This window comes from Zootoca vivipara, chromosome Z1 (genome assembly GCF_965207765.1).
Source record: "Zootoca vivipara chromosome Z1, rZooViv2.hap1.1, whole genome shotgun sequence".
Classification (NCBI taxonomy): domain Eukaryota; kingdom Metazoa; phylum Chordata; class Lepidosauria; order Squamata; family Lacertidae; genus Zootoca; species Zootoca vivipara.
Window position 1 is genome coordinate 5,191,259 of NC_142583.1, and position 26,894 is coordinate 5,218,152.

At 43.3% G+C, this 26,894-nt stretch overlaps 2 protein-coding genes across 3 annotated transcripts in view; both read left to right on the forward strand.

The window, feature by feature from the left end:
* Nucleotides 1–26,894, forward strand: part of JAKMIP1 (janus kinase and microtubule interacting protein 1) — an 86,654-nt gene that overhangs the window by 31,034 nt on the left and 28,726 nt on the right. For both annotated transcript variants that reach the window (XM_060279034.2, XM_035113222.3), the window contains exons 8-13: nt 7,603–7,731; nt 10,798–10,926; nt 12,050–12,133; nt 17,163–17,225; nt 20,590–20,688; nt 26,164–26,265. In XM_060279034.2, the coding sequence (XP_060135017.2) occupies nt 7,603–7,731; nt 10,798–10,926; nt 12,050–12,133; nt 17,163–17,225; nt 20,590–20,688; nt 26,164–26,265 (606 nt within the window). The remainder of the gene's footprint in view (nt 1–7,602; nt 7,732–10,797; nt 10,927–12,049; nt 12,134–17,162; nt 17,226–20,589; nt 20,689–26,163; nt 26,266–26,894) is intronic.
* On the forward strand, nt 1,721–7,731 carry LOC148687268 (uncharacterized). Its single transcript, XM_088660865.1, has 2 exons — nt 1,721–1,976; nt 7,603–7,731. The coding sequence occupies exons 1-2, from the start codon at nt 1,871–1,873 to the stop codon at nt 7,632–7,634; spliced, it is 138 nt and encodes a 45-aa protein (XP_088516991.1). The 5' UTR covers nt 1,721–1,870; the 3' UTR covers nt 7,635–7,731.

The window sequence follows — 26,894 nt, forward strand, 5'->3', positions numbered from 1 at the left end:
TCTTGTTTTGAGTATACATGAACAACAATAACAACCCCCCCCCTTAGCATCCCTCTCCAGCCTTTGATCTTTAGCTTACCTGATACCATCTCTACAGGTGTGGGCTATTTGTCTGTATTTATAGTTGGTGACTTTCACCTTTTAGGCATGCTCCCTTCCTTTTCTATTCATCTCCCCACTAAACTTTTAATGCAACCACATTGGCCTTTTTTATGTTTCCTATTTTTCTTATATACTGGTTTGCCTGTCCCCGATTATGCCTTGAGTAAGATATTCTCCAGAAACTCCCATTCATCGTGGCCCCCTTAATAATAATTAATAATAATAATTAATAATCATCATAATTTATTTATACCCCGCCCATCTGGCTGGGTTTCCCCAGCCAGTCTGGGCAGCTTGAAACAAAACATTAAAATACAATAATTTGTCAGATATTAAAAGCTTCCCTAAACAGGGCTGCCTTCACATGTCTTCTAAAAGTCGGATAGTTGTTACCTTCTTTGACATCTGATGAGAAGGCCCTCTGCCTGGTTCCCTGTAACTTTGCTTCTCACACTGAGGGAACCACCAGAAGGCCCTCAGAGCTGGACCTCAGTGTCTGGGCTGAACAATGGGGGTGGAGATGCTCCTTCAGGTATTCTGGGGCGAAGACGTTTAGGGCTTTAAAGGTCAGCACCAACACTTTGAATTGTACTGGGAGCCAATGTACGTAGGTCTTTCAAGACCAGTGTTATGTAGTCTTGGCAACTGCTCCCAGTCACCTGTCTAGCTGCTGCATTCTGAATTAGTTTGTACAGTGGTACCTCAGGTTACAAACGCTTCAGGTTACAGAGTCCGCTAACCCAGAAATAGTACCTCAGGTTAAGAACTTTGCTTCAGATGAGAACAGAAATCGTGCTCTGGCGGCACGGCAGCAGCAGGATGCCCCATTAGCTAATGTGGTGTCTCAGGTTAAGAACAGTTTCAGGTTAAGAATGGACCTCCGGAACAAATTAAGTTCTTAACCAGAGGTACCACTGTATTTTCCGGGTCACCTTCAAAGGTAGCCCCACGTAGAGTGCAGTGCAGTAGTCTAAGCGGGAGCTAACCAGAGCATGCACCACTCTGGCAAGACTGTCCACGGGCAGGTAGGGTCTCAGCCTGCGTACCAGATGGAGCTGGTAGACAGCTGCCCTGGACACAGAGTTGACCTGCACCTCCATGGACAGCTGTGAGTCCAAATGACTCCCAGGCTGCGCACCTGGTCCTTCAAGGGTGCAGTTACCCCATTCAGGACTAGGGAGTCCCCCACACCCGTCCGCCCCCTGCCCCCCAAAAACAGTACTTCTGTCTTGTTCTTGTCAGGATTCAACCTCAATCTGTTCGCCGGCATCCTAATGAACCTAGCCTTTCTCTGAACTTACTAAAATCAGCTTTTTTTCTGAAAACCAAGCAACATGTTTGCATAAGATCACGAATTCCAGTATTACAAAGTGACTTCCCCCAAGTGTTCCTTCTAATCATTCCCTTGCTTACGTGTAAGAGTACCAGGTAACAGTTGCTATGCTTGCTTTCACTGGGCACTCTCTTAATTGCCATGGGAAGTTTGAAAGGAGCAGGCTGCAGGCTGCTGGCAGCTGACTTGGGTCTCCAGGAGCAGCACAGAGGGTGGAGCTCTTTGTGTACTGGGTAGCCATGGATATTTAAATCTTAGGAACTTTGGTGAGTGAAATGCATAGAAAACCTGTCCAACATGTCTGACTTTACGGTGGAGTAATGGCACTACAGTGTGCAGAATTTAGACCGCTCGTGGGACTATTTGCTGCTCTGCAAACTTAATTACGATGCTCTACTTTTTATAAACAAAGTGCCCGGTGTCTGCATCATTAAGATGGAATACATCTTTCTCGTCTTGTATTTTTCTTTTTTCATCTGTCTCTGTGCTCTGGTATGCCTATATTTTTCTGGCTGTCAAGAAATGACTTACAAGCATGAAGGTAAGAAACTCTGAGCTATTTGTTCATATTCTTGCGATGCTGAATTTAGCTTGAGTTTCTACCCTGTTACTTCGTTAATGACGTAAAAAATGTAAAGTGAAGTATATGAAGTTACTGAAGTTAAAAGAAGAGAAAAGGGTGTTTTTTTTACACAGTTTAGCTCCTGTTACTTACTTACTTATTTATTTAATATATTGCTCTTCATAAGATTTCAGGGCAGTTCACAGAATAAACAGCTAATCATTCAGTTTTCAATGCTGTTCAGACCAGTTCTTGTGCAAGAAAATCCCAGTGGGTTTTGCACTTTGTCTTCAGAAATAAGACATCATTTGCTCATAAACAGCTCTTCTGCTTTAATCAAAGTGGTGTCGCCCAGTGGTGAAATGGATAGCATATTCTAATCCTTTTCGGTGGCTCTCATAAATTTACTGTGGACCCTCTGGGGTGATGCTTATAAAACCTATGTTGCTGCTTTGGATAGGGAAAATATAAACACAAAGGGTACAGTGGATGAATTTTGACAGAAGAGATTTTAAAACAAAATAACGATATAGAAATGCTTTAAATAAATGATAAGGCCTTTGAAGTAAACCATGCCATTTCACTCTATTTTTCATCCATTATTTTTTTACTGTAGTTTTAAAACGTTATGCATTAAAGAAGAGTTGTTAAATGTTACCACTACTGGTCCACCTATTTGAGTGCTTATCTGATGAATACAGATCAGTTGTGTTGTAAATTACATTGCAATAATAATAATAATAATAATAATAATAATAATAATAATAATAATAATAATAATAATAATTTATTATTTATACCCCGCCCAACTGGCTGGGTTTCCCCAGCCACTCTGAGCGGCTTCCAACAAAATATTAAAATAAAATCTATTAAACATTAAAAGCTTCCTTAAACAGGGCTGCCTTCAGATGTCTTCTAAAAGTCTGGTAGTTGTTTTTCTCTTTGACATCTGGTGGGAGGGCGTTCCACAGGGCAGGTGCCACTACCAATAAGGCCCTCTGCCTGGTTCTCTGTAACTTCGCTTCCTGCAGTGTGGGAACCGCCAGAAGGCCCTCGGCGCTGGACCTCAGTGTCCGGGCAGAACGATGGGGGTGGAGACGCTCCTTCAGGTATACCGGACCAAGGCCGTTTAGGGCTTTAAAGGTCAGCACCAACACTTTGAATTGAATAAATCCTTTGGTGCACTTAACCTCATAATAATGGTGGTGTGTTAATTTTCATTTTAATGAAAACATTTCTCTTACACTGAAATAGTCTGTGTGTGATGCTTTCCAAGCATTTTTCATAAACTGTACAAAGCATATTAATTGGCACTCAAACGTTATGGTCCATTGATTAATAATGCAGGGAGGAGGACCATTGCGTGTGTTTTGGGGCTTGGAGGTCCTTACCCCTCTTCTCTCGAGCCCTTTTGTGCTTTCTTCTGCCTCTTCACTTCTTTGCACAGCTGCCTCGGTTTTCTACGTTGCTAGGTCTTTGCTTCCACATGAATAAAAATAATTACTTTGTTAACTGCCCATATAGTTATGTTGAAGGTGTGAAATATAAATTATGTAAATATAAAAAAACCTTCATTCTGACACATTTCTGACTCTTACTCTTCACACTCCCATTTACAATTTCTATTCTTGTGTGCGTGATCTCCTCCTCCAAATCACTTTTTGAAGTGGCCTTACACATTCACGCATACAGATAGTGTCCTCCAGGCACAACAGCACTTCATGGCATTTCTAGACTGCAGTCTAGATTAGGGATTAGGTGCCTATGGGAGATGGTGCTATTTAAGGGCTAATACGCCCCCCCCCGGGAATTCCTATAATTATCTGTTTCTTGTTGGGCTATCAACACTAAAGAGCTGTTTAACCAAAGAACACAAGACACAATTGTAAAAACTCTTTGTAGGAGGTAGAGTTTTAATTTCGAGTTATAAATATGTGCAACAAGACACAGCAAGGCTGTTAGAAGTATTTTAAAGCTCTAGTTCTGTTCTTTCTTTCGGTCGCATAACACATACTCTGTTTAAGGTGATGATTTTTACTACCTGGTATTTGAACACCAAAGCTCAAGCTGATGTGCAATTGTGGTCAAGAAATATAATTATTTTTTGCATTTCTTGGAATTGTGGCAGAGTGGCGTCATGAGCCTCATAATGCGGACTGCCTCAGGGCTGGGGCGGCAGTTGCTGTCAGATGAGGAAGACGAGGAGGGTGCAGATTGCAGGGATTAGAGGGAGGACAAGCACCATGCCCTATTTACCTTTGGAGACGGTCCTGATGACTTCCTGTCCTGCCCCATCCATGAAGCTGAGTGATGGCCTAGCAGTGGCGGAGGCCGTTGACCAGCCGTCAGGGGAGGCTGATCAGGGAGAAGCCGCAGAACTCAGGGCTGTCTCTGCTGTTGGGAACAGACCCACGTCTCTCAGAGAAGTGGGCACCTCCACAGTCACTAGTTTTGTAGGGACAGAGTATTGCAAGTGAGTGTGTGCCACATCTCACTTTTAAAAGCTGGTGGGAGAGGCGTGACTTCTTGTTGAGACATCTTCACTGCTTTCATTTGTCACGGACCCTGGATGCTGTTCTTGAACTCTGAAGGTGTGCTTTGGTGATCTGTGCATGTACTGATGTGTTACGAGAATTATAAGGTCTAAGATATAAAGGAAATGTACCAAGCAAACACATAGATAAATATATAAACCACATGTCTGAAACAGTACGGGAAGACAGTCCTGAAACCATTTTGTCTCTCCCAAATTGATCTCAAATGTTTCTCTGCAACGAAGGAGGGAATGGGAAAAAACCTCCCCATTGTCTCTTTGCTCACAAATCCTGCCTTAAGGAAACATTTAAGATACGAATAGGGGGAGCCCGTGACCTGGACTCAGGAATTAAGTATTTATCATCACAAATGGATGGCTAGGCTCGCTAGGTAAACCCATTAACAGGGCAGATTTTGTTTACAACAGATGCATGCCGTGAATGAAGCTTCCTTTCTAACCCTTAAGAACTGCTGTCATAGCATGGGAGCAGGGCTGGCCCAGGTATTTTTTGCTGCTTCAGGCAAACCAGCTCCCTACTTGCTGCCTCTTCCTCTGCAGTGGGTGCAGAAGAGGTGGCTGCAGCAGCTGCTGCGCTTGTAGGCCAGATCCGCCACCTGAGGTGACCTTGCCTCCTGGGTGGGTCGTCCCTGGATGGGAACCATCTTGAGAATTTAAGCCAGGGATTGGGAGCCTGAGGCCCCCAGATGGTGCTGGACTTCACCAGGCCCAGCTAGCATGGCCAGTGGTCAGGGCTGACGGGGAGCTGCAGTCCAGCAACATCCCTGACCTGATGTAAATTATTAGCCTATTGTATGTAGAACTGCCATGTTCTATTCCTATGGGTCTTGATAACAAAGACTGGCCAACTAGCAGCAATGACTCCATCTACAGGAGTGCATCATAAGGCTTCCTCTTTTGCTGCAGCTGTTTTGCCCTAGTGGCATCAGGTGTGTGGCAGGTGGACACAGCTCAAATTAGGACCCCTTTCATTAGAACTGCAGGCCCACTGATTTAACCCCTTCTCCTCTGAATGTTTCCATTTTCTCTCAGCTACTCACTCATAATTTATTTTTATTTTAACTGAGTGCACATTAGTTATCAACTGTGTGGCATAAATGAAGAGCTTTGGTTAGTACATGACCTGCACTATTTTTTCTGGACTAGGGTAGTTTGGCCACTGTGGTCCATGTATTGGAAACGTTGCAGTTGGGTTATTGCAATGCACTCTTTGTGGTTCAGAAGCTGCTACTCCTGCAGAATGTGGCTGTTAATGTCTTCACTGGGATATCAAACTGCACACATACTACACCAATGCTAAAAGAACAGCACTGGCTGCCGATTAGCTGTCAAGCCACATTCAAGGACTTGTTAACGTATAAAGCATTGCACCACTTTGGAGCAGGTTATCTAGTAGATTGCCATGCATTCACTGAGAACATCAAAGGAGACTTTGCTGCCTGTGTCACAGCCTGCAGACTACAATTTAGTAAAGACTCAGCTACATTAGTAAAGAAAAACCATTTTATATGCGTTATAACACTGTTACACCAGATGGGCGCTGTGGAGTTCTGTCTTTCGTCAACATGATTTGCCTTTAGGAAGTTTACAGCGCTTTAAATGAAACACTTTTTAGATGTGTCTTGTTGTTGTTTAGTCGTTTAGTCGTGCCCGACTCTTCGTGACCCCATGGACCATAGCACGCCAGGCACTCCTGTCTTCCACTGCCTCCCGCAGTTTGGTCAAACTCATGTTCGTAGCTTCAAGAACACTGTCCAACCATCTCGTCCTCTGTCCCCTTCTCCTAGTGCCCTCCATCCTTCCCAACAACAAGGTCTTTTCCAAGGATTCTTCTCTTCTCATGAGGTGGCCAAAGTATTGGAGCCTCAGCTTCACGATCTGTCCTTCCAGTGAGCACTCAGGGCTGATTTCCTGAGTCTAGATGTGTCTAGATCCAGCCTAGGAGACCCTGTAGTGCGTTTCAAGTGCTTACTGACAACATATTTTTCTGTGTGGGCATTCCACAACTGTTGGTTGCTGGATTGTACTGCTTTTTATTTTTAGTATTTTATAGGCAAAGTATTAATTAATTAATTTGGTTGCTAGTTATATTATTTGTGTGTGTGCGTATAATATCTATTGAGAGTTTTAGAGTCTTCGACTCCTTAATGTTGCGGTAGCCAATACTGTGCCCGTCAGACATTCTTGGACTACAACTCCCAGTAGCCTCAGCCATGGAAGTTATGCCAGGTTGTTCACCCTTGCCTTGCTGTAAACCAGTTCAATATATATTTTATATAGCAAGTGGTCTATAAGTTAACAAGCAGGGTAGTCCTAACTATAGGAAGCCGACCTATCTTAGGCTGGTGCAAGTTATCCCTATTCCAAACTCTGTTCAAACATGGACTGAGTTTTGAGGCTTGGGCTCTAGGTCACATGGGCAGGGCTTGGAATAGGTATAAGTTTATCTTTTCCCTATTCTGGCTCTGCCAATAAACACCCCCTTTATTGGGACTTACGCTGGCACACGTTCTGCAGGCTGAGCTAGGGTGGGGGACGGATGCTGGTGGTTGCTCAGCTGGCGTGAAGCCTTTACTCCAGCGTAGCCCTGGCTGAACCCCATAGCTGGGAAAGCCCAATATGTCTCAAATTCAAATTCTCTCATCCTGGTGGGTCTTGGGTTTGGGTTGTTGCTGATCACATTGTGGAAGAGGACATGGAAAATTTTTCCCTATGCCAGGCATCCCCAAACTGCGGCCCTCCAGATGTTTTGGCCTACAACTCCCATGATCCCTAGCTAAGAGGACCAGTGGTCAGGGATGATGGGAATTGTAGTCCAAAACATCTGGAGGGCCGAAGTTTGGGGGTGCCTGCCCTATGCCTTAGCTTGAGAGACTGTGGCTGAGGTGCATAGTTTGTGGATAGTTATTTTGGTGCTATTCTGAAGACCAGGTGGGACACCTTTGGCCTCTGACTGTTGTCACCTTCTTTAAAGGCAGAAATAAAGGCCATTTGATACAGCTCTTTGAATAACCTGCTTGTCTATAACAAAGTACATTGGTCTTATTTCAGAGGCATGTTGTGGAGACATTTTTTGGATTTGACGAAGAATCAGTGGATTCAGAAACATCATCGGTAACTTCCTATAATACAGATAAAACGGACAGGACTCCAGCTACACCAGAAGAAGACTTGGAAGATGTAAGCACCTGTGACTTTGATATAGCATACTGTCACGGACTGGTTGGACGCAGAGGAATGGTGGGAGGCAGGGGAGAAGGCTCAGAGCAGACATCCCCAAACTGTGGCCCTCCAGATGTTTTGGCCTACAACTCCCATGATCCCTAGCTAACAGGACCAGTGGTTGGGGAAGATGGGAATTGTAGTCCAAAACATTTGGAGGGCCAAAGTTTGGGGATGCCTGGCTTAGAGCCTGGTGGGACAAGAGGTGTCAGAAGCTGCAGCGATAACAGTGAGTGGGGGGATTCTATGAGAAGAAGTCCCAAATCAGGCAGAAGCTGAAGCAGGAGAGGAGGGAGGCCAACAGGCAGAAATGAGTCCAGCCGGTGAAGAGGCATGAGTGTCTCTCCCTCCTGCGGCAATAAGCTCCCCTCACCGCTGGTCTCCCGGAACCAGGAGAGGCATGAAGAGGGCAGAGAAGTTAGCTTCACATGGGTGCAATCTCAAGATTGCTTGGGGAAAACCCTGAAGAGGAGAGGACCTAGGCAGCTGTGGGGAGATGAGGACCTTCAGTCTCAGCAACTGCCTCATGGGGGCAAGACCTGCCAGAGATGAGTTGCTGGTTTTGCTAATAAAGAGTGAACTCTAACTTTCTCAGTGGGGTTTACTGCTGGCTCTTTCCTGTCACATGCATGTCTCTCCCAAACTCAGAGCAATTGGAAGGACGTGGTCCCAAGGGCAAGTTCCCAGTGTTGCCATAGTACAGTGGTACCTCGACTTACGAAGACGATCCATTCCGCAGCCGTCTTCGTAAGTCGAAGTCTTCGGTTGTCGAAGCACTGCTTCTGCGCATGCACGAAGCGCGATTTTGCGCTTCTGCACATGTGCCGATCATGTGCGCCACTTTGCACAGGCGCAGAACGCATGCGCGGCGAAAAGACTTCCAGGGTTGTTGACTTCGGTAGTCGAAACCTTCGGAAGTCGAATCGTTTGGATGTCAAGGTACCACTGTACTTGACGGTGGTACATTTCGTATGGGATATAAACTGAGTCCATAGGAAAGTCTTCATGGGAAGCACAGCAAGTTGCTGGAGAAGGAACACAGCAATCAGTCCCTCTCTGCAGCCAGAATGGAGGGGATAAAAGGCTGAGACGGCTGAGAAAGAGAGGCTGATGGCCAGTTCCAAATATGCTTCAGGGGGTGATTCCCCCCCTGCCCTAAATGGTTTCCCCATGTTTTATGGATGCTCTTGGAGCCAGCACTTGTCACTAGGCCAGAGGCTCCGAGCACTTTTATCCTCTGTGCCTGATATACCAGCTGTTGCCTTATCTGGACTGGGATAGCTTTGTTCTGGTAGCCTCTTATTTGGATTACTGTTGCTTGCGGGGCTGCCTTTGAAAATGGTCTGGAAACGTTAGTTGGTGTGTACTAGGGCGCCATCTGTTCCAGTCAATTTCAGGATCCAATTTAAAGAGCTGGTATTCATCTTTAAAGCAGGGATGGGGAACTGCTATCTGAGTACTATTCAACTAAGCTGTAGCCAGCATGGTCAATGGTCAGGGACGATAGTTGCAACCCATGCTTGCTTCAGGCCCTAAACAGCACAAGCCCAGGTTACTTGAAGGATTGGCTCTTCCAATATACACTGAGGCACTTTTCCAGTTGCCCCAACAAATGAGGTTTGGCTGCCTTTTCAGCAGTGAAGCTCCCCGGCACCTATATTTTGTTCTTTTCTGCATCCAGTGGATCCCCCCCCCATTTTTTTTCTAGTGCTATTAAGATGATGGTGATGATAATTTATTCTTTATACCCTGCCCATCTGGCTGGGTCTCCCCAGCCACTCTGGGCGGCTTCCAACAGGAGATTAAAAATAAATTAAATCTCTTGTGTTTGCTGTAGTTTTCCATTGCTGGTTTTAACTCTGGCTTTATTCTGCTGCTGGTTTTCCTCTGTTGTATTTACCGGTATGTTATATTTTAATATTTTGTTATTGGATGGTGTGTGGATACTTGGGAGGCATGGGCTTTACCACAGTAAGCTCTGGTCCCTCTTATAACCTGTGCCACAGCTTTTATCAATGCAACTGTTGGTGAGAGTGTGGGCATTCTTTCCATTTACATTATCGTTAAGAATCATTACGTTAGAAGAAGAGACAGGGAGGACACATTATAGGGAATAAAGGTTTTAAAAAAGGTAAAAGCCCTGACCATTAGGTCCAGTCGTGACCGACTCTGGGGTTGCAGCGCTCATCTCGCTCTATAGGCCGAGGGAGCTGGCGTACAGCTTCCAGGTCATGTGGCCAGCATGACAAAGCCGCCTCTGGCAAACCAGAGCAGCGCACGGAAATGCCGTTTACCTTCCCACTGGAGCGGTACCTATTTATTTACTTGCACTTTGAGGTGCTTTCGAACTGCTAGGTGGGCAGGAGCAGGGACCAAGCAACAGGAGCTCACCCCGTCGCGAGGATTCAAACCGCCAACCTTCTGATCGGCAAGCCTTAGGCTCTGTGGTTTAGACCACAGTGCCACCTGCATCCCTATTATAGGAAATAAAGATGGCTAATACCAATGTAATAATGAAGGAGATTGGAAGCACAAGTGTAGGAGAGAGGTGGTGGTGGTGATGGCTGGTGTCAAAGTTGGATTGGGGAGACCATGTTCCAGTCCCCACCCAGCCATGAAACTCACTGGCCATCACCCTTTTCCAGCCAATTCTACCCCTTTAGGATAAAGGGGAGGGCCAGATACACTATCATTTTAGGAAGAGTGGGATATAAATCTAACAAACACATAAACATTTTCATGTTCACAGCAAGGCCTTGACCCCTTTATAAATCAGATTTCTAAAAAGGCTGGGACTTCTCCATTATGTTTTACCCTTTAAAATATTTAATGTGTTGAAACTATAGCTAAGTTTGTGTTTCAGTCATCACCAAAAATATCTCGACGTTTGCGATTTCAGGACATGACAAGGAAGTGTAAAAAGACTTAGCTAGAATGGCATGTCTTACCATAATTTGTTTATTTACAGAGTTCTTTCTCTTTTAAAATGATGACGGTAATCTTTTTTTTTACATTTCTTTAAAGAGCACCCCTAAAGAAGAAGCTGATTTGCGGTTCTGTCAGCTAACCAGAGAATATCAAGCTTTGCAAAGAGCATATGCATTGCTCCAGGAACAGGTTGGGGGAACCCAGGATGCAGAAAGAGAAGCAAGGGTAATTTTTTTAATGTGGCTTTGCAAAAAATAAAAACAAAATAATACAGATTCTTTCAGTTAATTTGACATATATTCAGTTTTGAAATGCCCGGTCTTTGCCTGTTTAACTCCTTTGCTCTGTCTGAATGCATGCTGCCTGATTTTTTTTAAAAAAGCACTCTTTACTTTATTTTAAAGTTTTACCTTTGAGCATTTTCATTTGCTTTGGGAACATTTTTTTTTGTGTGGATCCTGGCTTCAGAGTTGGACCCAATAAAATTGCAGACTGGATCTCAAACTTGTTACATTCTGGAATTGCCAATTTCAAGCTGTGCAGTGGATCTGAAAAGTCACTGAGGTTTTTAATGTTTGAAGTTTTATTCTGTTTTTAATATTCTGATGGAAGCCGCCCAGAGTGGCTGGGGATACCCAACCAAATGGGTGGGGTATAAATAATTTATTTTTGTTTGTTGGTTTGTTTGTTTTCAATTTAAGGCAAAATGTTCCTAAAATTGCTTTATACTATCATCTAATAATAATAAGAATCATTTTTTTAAGGTGATGCACCTCTTGACCTAATGGAGCTTAGAAATGTTCCAGTGAGTCCTGGTGCTGCAATGCTGTGTTCCTCCTAGGTGGAACACAAAGCCCAGCACCAGAAATCAGGTTAATCTGATTCGGGCAGCAACACTATTCCTTGGTAATTTGAACCCTTTCCCATTTTACTTTGAAGCATGTTTTAAGACAGAGTGTCTTGTCAGCTTGATAACACAGTTTATGGACATTCCCTTTAAATCAGACAGGACACATTTTATTCCCCATAATTCTTTTTCCATCATAGAATTGTAGAGTTGGAAGGGACCCCAAGGGTCATCTAGTCCAACCCCCTGCAATGCAGGAATCTCATCTAAAACACCCTCACTAACTTACTGCCAAACCCAACATAGTATTTACAGAGCGTCAACGTAGTTGGCCCCCCACTACTGCTTTCAAAACGGTTACTGATTTTGCTACATAAATCCAACTGGAAATGCTGAGTTTTGCAATGATTAATTGTGCAAAAAGGCAGAATATAGTAGAACCTCCTATATCCCAGCTGTTACCATGATATCAGTTAAGTATTCTTCAAACTCTCTATTTAGACACGTGAACAACTACAAGCTGATCTTCTCAGGTGCCAAGCGAAAATTGAAGACTTGGAGAAAGCTCTGGTTGAGAGAGGACAGGTAAAAGACTCTCTTCATACTTTCCGTCAGTTCATTCTCTCTTCTGCATGCAGTGCTGCTCTTATCATCTTCATTGCTTCCTGGTACATTTCTGTGTTTGATGTACAATAGCTGCTATTCTATCCCTGGAAAAGTAGACCAAATGGGGAAACAATTGTATTGAATGGAAATATATGTACTGGAGAGGAGGCCTTAAAAGTAGTGGAATAATAAAAACACATTAAGGTTGATATCCTTCCTAATACAGTCAAATAGCATCTTGAAGATTCCGACCAAGATCCTTACAGAAGAGGACTTCGACTGATGATGTCAGCTCTGTATTTTCCATCTCCAGGATGTAATAGTTTAGGCACGTGCTCAAAACATTTGTGTTTGTTTTGTGTTGTCTGTTTTGTGATCAGGCAAATGACCCCATGTTTGCAAACCGCATATTCCTTTATCAAAGAACACAGGAAGATTCTGTATCATATAGAAAGGTTATGACATACAAGCTTAAGACAATTCAAAATTTCTTAGTAACAACAGATCACAGATATAGAAGATTCCTTAGGAAGTTAGTTTTTCTATAACTCAAGTAAAAACTGTAGCTCTTAATTTTGCACAAGGAACCTCAGAATGTAGCATGCACAGTTTTTATTTAGTGATGGGGGAAATCCGTAATTTTACGAAGTCTGCACACTTGATTTGTGGGGTCCATTTTATTCAGCCCCATTTGGGAGTTTGTGGACCCACAAAGGCCTACTAGTGTTCAGCACCCCTCCCATACCCCCTCACGTTGCACCCTTTCCTAGAGACAGGGGGGCCATGTGGGTCAGACCCGTGTTGGGAAGGCCAGTGAGCCTAAGGAGGTTTTAGGTACTACTGTAGATGTACAGCACTTCAAGGTTGGTTTGCTGTCATGGAAAGGTGATTATTTTTGATGCCGAAGTACCCAGAGTATAGCCTGCAATCATGCATGCATGGCAACACCGGGGTCCTCTCTAGTCCAGCATCTTTCCTGGCTTGGATTAGGGCTTCTCCGCTGCCTTCTATCCCTGAAAAGTAATGAGAAGTGGGGGGTCAAGTGCCCTGGCTATTGGGGAAGGGCAGTGTTCCTAGAGAGGCCTTGGGCACTGCTCTGCGCCTGCCACACATTTTGGTGGCTTACATTCTTCTGCTGACATTCAGAACGAGTCCTCCTACTGCTATAGCAGTGGAACACGGGTTAGAAGAGACGGAGTCAGGCTCAAAGCAGTCTTACTGATCCTGGCTCAGCTCTGCTGCATTTGAGGAGGCAAGACTCAAACTTGCATTTTCCTAACAGAAACGAAGATCGTTTTGGTTCAGATTCCTTGCTCTTCTTACTTTTATAAGCACAGGGATGCCATGTTTGCGGTCAAATGGTACATGCCATATAATTTTTTTTAAAAAAAAATTAAACCGTTAACATATAAAAAATGGCTGCCTTTCCATGAGGGCCAATTTAATGTTTTTGAGTGGAGGAGCTTCCTTGCAAGCACCCTCAAGGTATTCAGTCCAAATGTACCTTGTCTCTCCAGGGCTGTGGTCAGGGTGGTGGGTGGGAAGGGTGGGACCCAGTTTTGCTAATTTACGCCAGGGGTCAGCTGTGTATAACTCAGTTGGTGGGTGTCTCTAATGTCACTGAGAAGCAGTGGTGTAGTGTGGGTTGTCAGCACCCGGGGCAAGGCAAGTAATTTGTGCCCCCTAACCCGTGGATTTTAGCACTCGTGTCTCTTCCACTAGATTAGTTAAAGAAACCCTTACCCCCTAAGCACATGTATTGTTTTTTTGAAAATACTGATGTAATTAAAGTAAAATGCATCTAAATACAAGTTTATTTTCAAACACTTTATTGAGTGCGAACATGCATTACACATTCTTCACATTTTCAGCACATTTTCAGCCACTGCTGAGAAGCACCTCTCCACAATTCCCAAAACAGCACAGCTTTTTTAAAAAAATCATTTTAATTTGTCGATAAGGTAACAGAGAAGGATAAAAAAAACCACAAATGTACACAAGCTCCACTTTTAAAAATAAAGAGGGAGTGTCTCCCCTGAAACATGGGGAGAAGTGACTGAACCAGCATTCAGTTTGCTGCTACACATTTCCATTGGAATCAAATCATTCTGTCTGTGGGGCTTAGGGGCCTCTCTGAGCTCTGTTTTACTTCTAGCCTTTTCGTTATGTACTACTGTATTAAGCTACGGAATGTTCCACAATTGTGAATGTCTTTTGAAGTTCTAGGTCTGGAAAACACAAAACACTTTTTTCTTCTTGGGGCATGGTGTTTTCACTACTAAGTTTGTCATTGGTATGAGCTTTCGTGTGCATGCAGTTCTTCAAAATAAATTTGGTTTTGCAACTCATGAAATTTTCTCGTGCATGATGTAATTTATTTATTTTTTAGCAAAAGGGTTGTTTTGCAGCAGAGCTAGTCGTATTATTTTATCGTCAATGAAATGGCTGCTTTTCGCCTGAATTGGCAATCTGTTGTCTTTATTCATTTATTTGAGAAGGGATTTAAAATGCTTCAGATTGCCTCTATCTCTTTAAAAATAGGAATGTTCCTCCCTATCATGAAATCACTTAGTGCTTTTCCTAAGTACTGTATATTCCGGCGTATAAGACGACTGGGCATATAAGATGACTCCCAACTTTTCCAGTTAAAATATAGAATTTGGGATATACTCGCAATATAAGAAATATGACCCGACGTATAAGACGGCCTCTGACTTTTGAGAAGATTTTCCTGGGTTAAAAAGTAGTCTTATACACAGGAATATACTGTACTTTGCATACACCATCTCTGTCATCTTTACAAAATAAGATAGACCGGTCTTGTCACCCTCATATTGTCAGTGGCTGACACAAACTGTTAGGCAGCTTGCCTAAGCTCAGACTTGATTAGGTAGTTAATAACATATATGAAATAAAGTAAAAAATTGTCCAGTAGCACCTTAGAGACCAACTAAGTTTGTTCTGGATATAAGCTTTCGTGTGCATGCACACTTCTTCAGATACACTGAAACAGAAGTCACCAGACCCTTATATATATAGTGGGATAATAACATAATAATAATAATAATAATAATAATAATAATAATAATAATAATAATAATAATAATATATTATTTATACCCCGCCCATCTGGCTGGGTTTCCCCAGCCACTCTGGGTGGCCTCCAACAGAAACATTAAATTACACTAATTTCTTAAACATTAAAAGCCTCCCTAAACATGGCTGCCTTCAGATGTCTTCTAAAAATCTGGTAGCTGTTTTTCTCTTTGACATCTGATGGGAGGGCGTTCCTGAGAAGGTCCTCTGCCTGGTTCCCTGCAACTTGGGAGGGTGGGGTGGGGTTTTCCCCCCAGAAGGGTAGTAGGAGATAGGTGATTGACTCATATATCAAATATTTGGTAGCACTTTTAAGTATGTGAGCATGTTCCTGTCTGCCCTGCTCTGAACAACTGCAGCTGCAATTTAATAATAATAATAATAATAATAATAATAATAATAATAATAAAATTTATTTATACCCTGCCCTTCCCGATTTAAAAACCGGGCTCAGGGTGGCTAACAGCAAATATAAAACATTGATTAAAAAAACATTGACTTAAAAACAGCATAAAATACAACATAAAATGCAGCATCAATATCAATAAAATTAAAAAATTCAGGGGTCTTTTGGGGGGGCAGTCAGTAGACAGGGGGGGCAGTCAGTAGACATCAAATGATCACCAGGGCTAACTGGCCAGGTTGGTCCTACCAGGGCCAGTGAGGAGACCAGGGAAGAATTTAAATGTGGGGTCCCAGAAAGGGTTTCTTCATAGAAGAGGAAAGGGAAAAGGGAATGGAGGATCAGGCTAATTCAAATTGAAGGCCAGGTAGAATAGCTCTGTCTTACAGGCCCTGCGGAAGGAGATCAAGTCCTGCAGGGCCCTAGTCTCGTGGGACAGAGGATTCCACCAGGTTGGAGCCGTCACTGAAAAAGCCCTGGCCCTGGTGGAGGATAGTCTGGCTTCCTTAGAGCCCAGGACCTTTAAGCTATTATTAGTCATGGACCTTAGGGTCCTCTGCGGAACATTTAGCTGAGAATCTGTACCTCTGTGTGAAGGGCAGGTGTTACTTATGACTATCATTTAAAGCCAGTATTGTATGAGGCTGTAGAAAAGCTGAACTAGTGTTGGATGAGAGCCAGTGAACTGTGAGTAGATGGTTCTCCAGTTCAGGGAGATGATAGTCAGTTCTGGATGAAGTTGCACTATCACTTAAGAAACAGAGTCACACCTTGGTAACGGCCCTCAGTCTAAGCCCAGGTGACCTCTGTAGCACAGTAGTACCTTTTGCCAGTTTGGGCTGAGGTGTCAGTGACCACCTTTCATAGGCAGATAATCTGGCCATGATTATCCATGCTCTGGCAACATCCCATCTGGGTTACTCCACTGCGTTTATACACAGGGTTTCCTCTGAAAAAGGCTCAGAAGCTTCAGTTAATGCAGAAAGCAGTCAGAGTTTTGATGGGCATTGCTCACATTGTGTATTATATCTCTTCACTGATTGCATATTCATTTCTAGGCCTGGTTCAAAGCTAGTAGCTACTACTTAACTTGAAGTACCTAATTGGCTTGGGACCCAAGGACTTAAAAGAGCATCTCCTCCCATACCTGCTTGCCCAAACTATAATGTCATTGACCAAAACTTTTCTACAAATGCCACCTCCATTAGAGTAGAGGTTTGTTTCAGTGGGCAAACTGAAGGGCAGGGCTTTTTTGGCAACCCGGGCAGTGCAGTAAGCTTCCCTAGAGTGCTACACTTGAAGCAAATTTTGCTGTTTTGATGCTGGGCAATAACTTCTATTTACCCAGATAAATTCAGATCTCTTGATTTTGAATTCTACTTTTATATGTTGGTTGTTTTGCATGCTTTTTAAAATTATTTTGTAAATGTCTTGGTCATTGATAAGTTGCAGTGTATATAATTTTTAAACATAAGTACAATGCATTATAATTCTAAAAATTCTTTGCAGGACTCTAAATGGATAGAAGAAAAACAGGGGCTTATCAGAACAAACCAAGAACTGCTAGAAAAGGTGGGTGAAGTGAATGGTAGCATCAATATTTCCAGAACTGATTACAACTTTCTGTATGCTGTGAAACTCAAACTTTTGCATTGATAATTTTGTTTTCTAAAATTGTGTGATTAATACAAACACTGTGTTTGTTTATTAAATTCCTGTCCTGCCCTTTCCTCAAAGAAGCTGGGTTTCACTAGCCAAAATGAAACTATTAAGAGCCTTCAGAAAAATATAGTAGGCAGTAAGGGAGAGGATAACTGGATTGTTTTAATGATAAAACTCTTTGAGTTCAGTCAGGCAACCAGCTGCAAATCCACCTAACAGTTACCGTACCTTGTTCAACTAACATTTTACCAGCTTCCTCACAAGAATATCATGGGGGACTTTGTCCAAAGCCTTACTGAAATCAAGATACTCTTTGTTCACAGCATTCCCATAATCCACAAAGCTTGTAACTCCATCAAATAAGAAATGAGATTAATCTGACATGACTTATTTTTGAGAAACCCATGCTGCGTTTTGGTAATCACAGCATCTTATTCTTAGTGCTCACAGACCGACTGTTTGAATTATCTGTTCTAGGACCTTTCTAGGTATTAATGTCAAGTTCATAGGTCAGTGGTTACCTGGGTCATCTCCCTTTTGAAGATGGGGACAACATTTGCCTGCTTCCAGTCTGCAAGGACACCGCCTGTTCTCCAAGAATTCTCAAAGATTATAGACAGAGGTCCTGAGATTACATCTGCAAGCTCCTTTAGTACCCTTTGATGCAGCTCACCAGGCCCTAGAGATTTGAATTGTTTTAAAGTAGCCTGGTGTTCCCTTCTTAAAAGTCCAAATGCATGCCCAACTACACTCAGGTTTCCCTTGCCCCTCTATATCATGAAACCCGAGGTGACATGATCACTTCCTCCCCTTCCAAAATTCCCAGTACTTCCACTTGGTCAATCGGTTCCTGTCTGTTGGTGAGGACCAGGTCCATAATCATCTTCCACCTCCTGGGAAAAGAAAGTGTCAGCAAAGCAATGGGGGAATTTGTTGGACCTTACTTTCTTGGCAGAGTGAGTTCCAACAGATAGGGGTATGTAGTTGGCGGCAGCATCTGTCTGTCTCAAGAGACAATGGAGTGCACCTCTGGGGGTGAAGTCAAACCGCTGGAGAATCACAGCGCCTGCTGTGGCTGCAGAGACTGGTAACTCGTAACAGCTGCCTCGTGTGTTGTTTTTGCACTGTTAGTAGCACCAAATTGGCTTCTTTGGGGTGCAAGCCTGGGAAGTATGTATGGAGGTCCTGGGCTGCTAGATCTCTCCTGCTTGAAGTTTTTAAGCAGAGGTTGGATGGCCATCTGTCATGGATGCTTTAGTTGAGATTCCTGTATTTGTAGGGGGTTGGACTAGATGACCCTTGGGTCCCTTCCAACCCTTAAGATTCTATTATTCCTTTTTGAATGTTTGGTAATCTGCTGTAGGAAGGCATCACCCAAGTCTTCAGTCTGGCTTGGAGGTCTGTGTTACTCCTCCTCACTTCCTGTTTGGTCTATTCCATTTGAATACTCCTCAGTTTCTACATTTGAGTCATGAATCTCATCCCACCAGGTTTCAGTAAAGCCTATTAGGTCATCTTTGCCAACCTGCATTGAAAATTTCAATTCGCCTTGCACATTTCCCATACTCTGTGTATTAGTACAGAGACAACTGAAGCTATGAATCATTCCCTCCAGCTGCTTCTGTCTTATAGTTTCTAGCCCTTTAGCAGGTTTCTGGAGCACCTGCTCAGTTTCCTGTGCACCAATGAAACAATTATCCCCAGTACCAGGTGTTCTCCTGTTGTCTGTAGTATTGTCTCCCTCCCCCTCAGGATTTGTTTTAAAGCTCTCCTGATCAGGTTCAGTTCTTGTTGGAAGTAGGCAAGCAAGATAAGAAGACAGTAGCCCTCTCTGGTAGATCCTTTGGCAGCTCATATTCAGTGACTTACTGTTTCTCACCATAGAGTTTGCATATACCCATCCTGACCATTAACTGGTTTCCTCTCTTCCAACCACTTGTTTTTTAATGGCTCACTCCTAACTGCAGACTACAGTATTTGTGAATTAAAAGCATCTGTCCCAATTCAGATCCTCAGGAACTTCACTTCCTGCATCCAACCATTGTAAGAACATTGTAAGAACTGTCCGATTAGTCCCAATACCTATACCTGATCCATAGAGGACCTTTGCTCTCATCTCATAACTGCTAAGTTTACTTGGGAGTCTTTGGCGAGGGACTTTGTCAAAAGCTTTTTGAAAGTACAAATATGGAATATCTTACCTGATCGCCCTTGAAGAACTCTAAAACTTTACTGAGACAGGACTTACCTTTGCAAATACCACTTTGCCCTTGTTCTTCTGTATTCTTTATAATTTTATTTTTATGCATGCTTTCCACCAATTTACCCAGGACAGATGTTCAGCTAACCATTTTGAAGTTTCCTGGATCCTATTCCCATTCTAAAACAAATCTTCCTGTGATAAATAAAGCAGACGCTTGGTGAAATGAAAGGAACACCACTTAAAGTTTGCATTCCTTACAAGGGGTATCCATGGGCTGACTTTTTTAAAGAGCAAAAACCTTTAAAACGCACAGATTTTACAGAAAGGCTTACAAGGTTGTCCTAAGACTGCCTCTTTATTCCTTTTAGCATTTTAAACATTTTAAGCTGCTTTAAACATGGTAAAAAAATATCTTTAAAGGGGTATCTGCAAATGTGCCTAGAGCCAAAACAAGCCCCTAATGCGCCATGTTTTTCCGACTAAACGTCAGGAAGAACTTTTGGGGGTAAGAGCTGTTTGACATGGGAAAAGACTCCCTTGCAATGTGGTGGGCTCTCCTTCCTTGGAGGCTTTTGATCAGAGGTTGGATGGCCAACTGTCAGGGATGCTTTAGTTGAGATAGCTGCATTGCATGAGGCTGGACTAGATGAACTCTTACCATTCTGTGAATATTTACCAAATGCTGCTGAACTGACATGGAATCCCCCTGTCATACTGTGGTCAAGTCTCTTAAGAGCTATTGTCTGGCTCAAAGAATCATAGAGTTGGAAGAGACCACAAGGGCCATCCAGTCCAACCCCCTGCCAAGCAGGAAACAGCATCAAAGCATTCCTGACATATGGCTGTCAAGCCTCTGCTCAGCTTAAGTGGGGCTGGCATGTGGAAGATCCAAATTTGCAAGCCCACACTAGTGACTTTTTAGAACTGCGTATGATAGAATTCATGCTTGCATTTCATTAAGAGGCTTCCCCCCCCCAGTGGCTTTCATTTCTTTTGCATGCTATAAAGATGTTTGCAAGAATGTATTCTCCTTCTCCCTTGCCTCATAGCCGCATGATACTTTTCTCTTAGATCTACAAGATAGAACTAGAAGAAGATCTGCTGAAAAATGAGATGCAGGATGCTAAAGACCAGAACGAGCTGCTGGAGTTCCGAATCCTTGAACTGGAAGTAAGAGATTCTCTGAGTTGTAAACTCACAAATGGAGCAGAACTTGTCTTTGAACCCAAGCTGAAATACATATGACATCCATTAGCATCCATTGCATGTGTAAGGGAAAACTAACTGGATTTTCTGAAATATCCCGTGATGTTGGGGCAATGAATATAATGCCTCTGCCTTAATGTAGTTTTGGAGAGCATGCTCACTAATTTTGCAAAACTGTAACATAGACAATATGTATATTACATATAGTTTGTTCTGGCCAATAAATTTTTTTTCTGTGTTTCTGTCTTTTTGTTTGTTTCATTTCCATGACTGCTCCTTTCTTGCATGTGACATTATCTGATACACATACTACCAACTCCCAGCTGGCATTATTTTAATTAACACACCTCTGTGCATTCTGCATGAAATTAAACCTTAGGCTGTGACACATCCTTCATCTTAATATTTTTTTCTTAAGTTTACTTTGGCAGTTTTGAAAGGGAAATTTCTACAGAACTTATCTTATTTTATGGGGGGGAATTATTTACATAAATCTGTTAATGAAGTAACAATGCATTTTAAAATGAAAGAATCTTAAATAGAAAAAAAATATGATTACCTGAAGAATTTGCATTTTCTTAGCACATTAATTCATTCAGTCTGGTTCCATTGTTGTTAAAGGAGTGGATGATATTGTTGTTGCTACAATATTTTTTTGTTTTTAAAATATGCTCAGTTGTAACGGGAAGGGTAAGACTGTTGCATTTTCATACCCATGTGCAGTACATAAAGGTAAAGGTAAAGGGACCCCTGACCATTAGGTCCAGTCGTGACCGACTCTGGGGTTGCGCGCTCATCTCGCATTATTGGCCGAGGGAGCCGGCGTATAGCTTCCAGGTCATGTGGCCAGCATGACAAAGCCGCTTCTGGCAAACCAGAGCAGCACATGGAAACGCCGTTTACCTTCCCGCTGTAGCGGTTCCTATTTATCTACTTGCATTTTGACGTGCTTTCGAACTGCTAGGTTGGCAGGAGCTGGGACCAAGCAACGGGAGCTCACCCCGTCACAGGGATTCGAACCGCCGACCTTCTGATCAGCAAGCTCTAGGCTCTGTGGTTTAACCACAGCGCCACCTAACTAAAAGGTCGTTAACAAAAATCATTATCATTAGCCTGTTTGTAATTTTATCTACTGAATGTCTCAGAACTCTTGGCATGCACAATCTTCATTCCGCCTCATTCCACCTCTGCCTCCCTTTGGAAAAGTCTATGTTCTGCATATTAATTAGATATCAATCTTGTTTGACCTGTTAAAACGGGGTGGGCAAACCTCCATTTCTGTTGGGGGCCATGCTCCTTCAAGGACAAGCTGCTTGGGGCCAGAGCCAAAAGCAAGTAGAAGCACTCTTCCTTCCTTCCTTCCTTCCTTCCTTCCTTCCTTCCTTCCTTCCTTCCTTCCTTCCTTTCTCTCTTTCTCTCTTTCTCTCTTTCTCTCTTTCTCTCTTTCTCTCTTTCTCTCTTTCTCTCTCTCTCTCTCTTTCTCTCTCTCTCTCTCTCTTTCTCTCTTGCCCTCTGCTCTTCAGCTGGCAAGCCTCTGGCAGTAAGGATAATATGCTTTTGCCAGAGGTCTGAACTGAACACTTCTAGTGTTGCAGAGGGCTTTTGAAATCAGGATAAGGGTCCTATCATCCAGTTAACAGGATATTTGGTAGCAGGGCTACGAAGTACCGTCACCCAAAAGCTGTGTGATAGATGGGCCAGTGTGCCTTGCAGGAGGATACAGCAGCACCGCAGGTTCATTTCACAAGCCATGAAAATTAACTCCTCCTTGACATCTTGGAAATTCAGCTGTGGATGGAATAGACATGAAAATGAAACCAATGTTTACACTGATTTTTTTTACTTCCGTGTTTGCTTTTGCTCACACCCAGTGCAGGAGGGGTGGTGAAACCTGTGGCCTCCCAGATGTTGAACTCTTAATTCCAGTCAGTACGCAGGACCACAGGTTCCTGATCCTTGGCTTTTTTTATGGGCTCGCCTTTCTTATAGTTAGACTGTTGGCTTATGAGCTGGGAGACCAAGGTTTGAATCCCCACTCAGCCTTGAAGATCACGGGGCGATTTGGGGCCAGTCACACAGTCTCTCAGCCTAACCCACCTCACGGGGTTATTGTGAAGATCCAATGGGGAGGTGAGACTCGTGTACACCACCAAGAGTCTCTCTCAGGAAAAGATGGTATATAAATGTAGGAAATAATAAGTCAAAGGAGTGGTACTATCCAGAGTTTATATGCTGCACTACCTGTGCTCACAAGGTTGGCAGATTGTGGGGTGATTTGTGGGGTGTCAAATTAGTCTATTAGTTGGAAATGCCATGTAAAGAAACCCCTAATACTTTCTGGGTCTGTTCTTCTTACCCATCCAGGTGCCATTTACTCTCTCCCATCACCATTTTGTGTTTGCTGGTATCCACGCCACTTTCCTCACCTCTTGTCTCATAACTGCTTCTGCTCTCTTACCTCTTCCAACCGTTACCGCTTTAATAATTTTGGTTGAAAAGCAGAGTGTAAAAAACTCCCGAAACCACCCAAGAACACAATCTATTTCTGTGTATAAGGAGCCCTCCTTTGCAGCAGCAACTACCCTCTGAAAGCTTAAAGGTAGCCTTACACGGCCTGGGCCTTCCCACCTATGGATTGCACTGGATATATTTGAGGGTGCCTCCTGGTGGTCACTATTTTGTGGGAGGGATTTAAAGTTGTTCAAAGTGCTCTGTCATCTAGTGCAATAAATCCACTTCGAAAAGAAGCAGACTTTAGGAAAGCGATAGATATGCATTGTAATGTGTGGGATGAGCAAATAATCACCGGGTGATTGGAAATTGGACGTAATCTAACCACCACATGTTTTGTGCAAGCAAATCAGGATGAACGCCCAGTAAATAGGTTGTATGGAGGAGCCTTCAAAACTGCTGTGTAAGTAGGGCATATACTGCAATTACACCATTTGAGGACTAGATGCTTTTGAAAAAAACCAAATCAAAACCCAAAAGTTGAGGCTTATATTTTAACAAGAGCGGTTCATATAAACCTGTTAGGTGGATTTAATGTATCATTCAAACTGGTCCCTGTGGTTAAGCAGTCACAATGTAATGCCATTGAGTACTTCTTTGTTACCATGCATTCAGTTGAAAGGTGATTTACTAGAGCCATATATCACAGTTGGTCCCTTGATTCCTCCGCAACACTTTGGTGGTGTCATTGTCTGGTTCATATGTGTCACACAGAAGTGCTTGGGCTGCGGATCTTGATAAAAAGATGTTCTGAAAGATGGTTTCCGCTCTAATTACGGGAAAGCTCCACAAGTTAACATAATGATTTGCTGCAACAGGAGCAGTGTTTGCCTCTACAAGATAGTTCTTATTTTTAAACTAAATTCCCACTGCTTTGGGATACTTGAATGAATTGAAGTGTCATCAAATGCATCTGTGTGTCGCCCTACTGTGTCATTGTTTAAAATTGCCGCTTTTTCTCTCAGTCTTTCTCAAGCCAAACCTCTGCTGTTGTTTAAAACTGCTATTATTTTCTGTGTTCCTCCACCCCCACTCTAGTCAAACTTTTGCTAGTGTTTAAAGCAGCCACTTTTCTTTCCGTTTCAGTCTCTCTCCCTCTTCCTTGTACTCAAACATCTCCCTCTTCCATTCCTCAACTGCAGAGAGAGAGAGAGAGAGAGAGAGAGAGAGAGAGAGAGAGAGAGAGAGAGAGAGAGAGAGAGAGAGAGCTCTCAAATATTCCATAGTATCTTTTTCAAACCTCTGCAGTTGTTTAAAACTGCCATTTTCCTCTCAGGTTTCTACATCCATGCTGTGCTCAAACCTTGCTTTAAACCACCACTTTCCCCCTCTTTCCAATGTTCTTGCTCCCATACCATGATCAGGGCCCTAGTGCAGCCTGCTTCCCCCAACCCCACCAACTTCATGCACATTCGGGATTGTGATGCAGCACTACAGTGCAATGACAGTCTTATCTTTTTAATTGCACATGAACACATACATAAGGAAGATGTAACAGGACTCCTATGGGGATGATAAGGATGGTGGTGAATTTGCACAGGTGCTGCTGCTGTAATTTGAAGTCTCACCACTCAAGCTGTTTCTGCTGCATACTAAGCAATATGGAAAATCCATTTGGGCCATTATTTTCTGGTTGCATTTCTGCATGGGGAGATTGGGGGGTAGGTCTCTCAAGTCTGCTTCTCTAAGAATCACTCACTGCAAGCAGAAACTAATGCCTGAGCTACAGTTAAATGCACAGTCTCTCGGTGGGTATTGGATCCAATCTGAACATTATTGTCCTGTGTCAACTCAGAAGCTGAACTGCTAAAAACAACAACCTTGTTGGCTGCTTTGTGAGCAGAACCAGTTAACCAAGTTTGCATGTCTCACCCTCCTCCTCCACCACCACCTCCTCAATCAACACTTGCATTTCCTTTATCACAAAGTTGCAGGCAAAGGAAGGTGTAAAGCAGAGGTTTTCAATCTTTTTGAGTCCACGGCTCCCTGGACCAACTCTCTTCTTTCTGCAGCTCCCCTGTGGGGCTCAGGAGCCCAGTTAGGTCACCCTTTTCCTGCAGAGCTGGCAGCTCCATACCATTTTCCAAACACCTTTCCTTGTGGAGTGTTCCCTCAGCCTCCTCTCCTCTCCCCTCTCCTTGGGAGTTCTCCAGGCAGCTGCTGCTGCCCCTGGTCTTTGAGCTGCCCCCTCTTGCCCCAAAGAGAGATGCCTCCACGCACTGCCCCACAGGGGCCTGGGGAGCACCTCCTGGCCAGACCCAGCGGCACCATTTGCATGGGGAGCTTGTAGCCAGGGCTGCTGCAACAAACAGTTGTGCAAACCTTTGGGAGGCAGAGACGCAAGAGGGCATCTAAGGAAGGAGAGAAGGAAAGAGGGACAGAGGTCAGGGTTGCCCGCGGCACCACTATACCTGATGCCCTTACTAAGCAACAGAGTTAAACCAATAGCTGGCTTTCAATCTAGCACCTTGGGAACGTATTTTCCATGTTTGAAAGAAAACATTGAAAGAGGTCTAGATTCAGGTAGGTAGCCGTGTTGGTCTGACCTAGTCGAAATAAATTAAAAAATTGTCCAGTAGCACCTTAGAGACCAACTAAGTTTGTTCTGGGTATAAGCTTTCATGTGCATGCACACTTCTTCAGATGTGTATCAGAAGAAGTGTGCATGCACACGAAAGCTTATACCCAGAACAAATTTAGTTGGTCTCTAAGGTGCTACTGGACATTTTATTTATTTATTTATTGAAAGAGGTTGTGTTCTTATAACAGTAAATAATCTTACATTGGATATCAGGGAAGGACTGGCGTTGTGATGCATTTTGGTATATTTTTCATAAGCAAAATCCAGTATTGGTTCATTTAACTTGACTTGAATGATTTGTAGAATAGAAGTTTGGTATCTTTTATAAACACCTGTTCTTCCCTTAGGAGAGAGAACGAAGGTCGCCAGCTTTTAACCTCCATATAACTGCATTCCCTGAAAACAATGGAAGTGCCCTTCAACTCTTTTGTCATCACGAGGGAATAAAGGTAGATGGAAATTTGTTGGTTCTTGTGCGGCATCTGCAAGATGGTCTGTGGGCCACCAGACGTGATGCGATGGCAGCGGTGGCATTTGTTTGATCAAATCTCTTTCCTGTTAGTTCGCACAAAGCAGAAAGTGGGGTCTAAACATCAAAGGGGATGCATAGATGTGAAGGAGGGACCTCTTCTCCAGCCAGACCTCTGCTTACCTCTAGAATCAGAGCTGTGTTAAGGGGAAAGTGGCTTTGGTGATGGGCCACAGAGGAGGTAAGATGGCACAGGGGAGAAGGTTCAACTTTCCTCATCTGCATTCCACCTTTGAAATTAAAAGCAGATGGATACCCTCTGCTTTCTATGTGTGTGGGGGGGGGGACGGCACACCATTTAAACAAACATAGCTGCCACCATGACATCTAGTTTTACCTTGTAAACCTATGCAGTTCCTACCCTTATGTGTAATTATACGGAAAGCTCAGTCTCCACGACCCTGTGGAAATTCCACGTAAGATCTCAGATGGTTTCCACATCTTCCTGCACACTTCGTATGAATTCCCAACCTTATTATTCTCATCTCATCTTATGACCACTAATTTTGTTTTACATGAAGCATTCTTTGTTTGAACGTGAATAGAAAA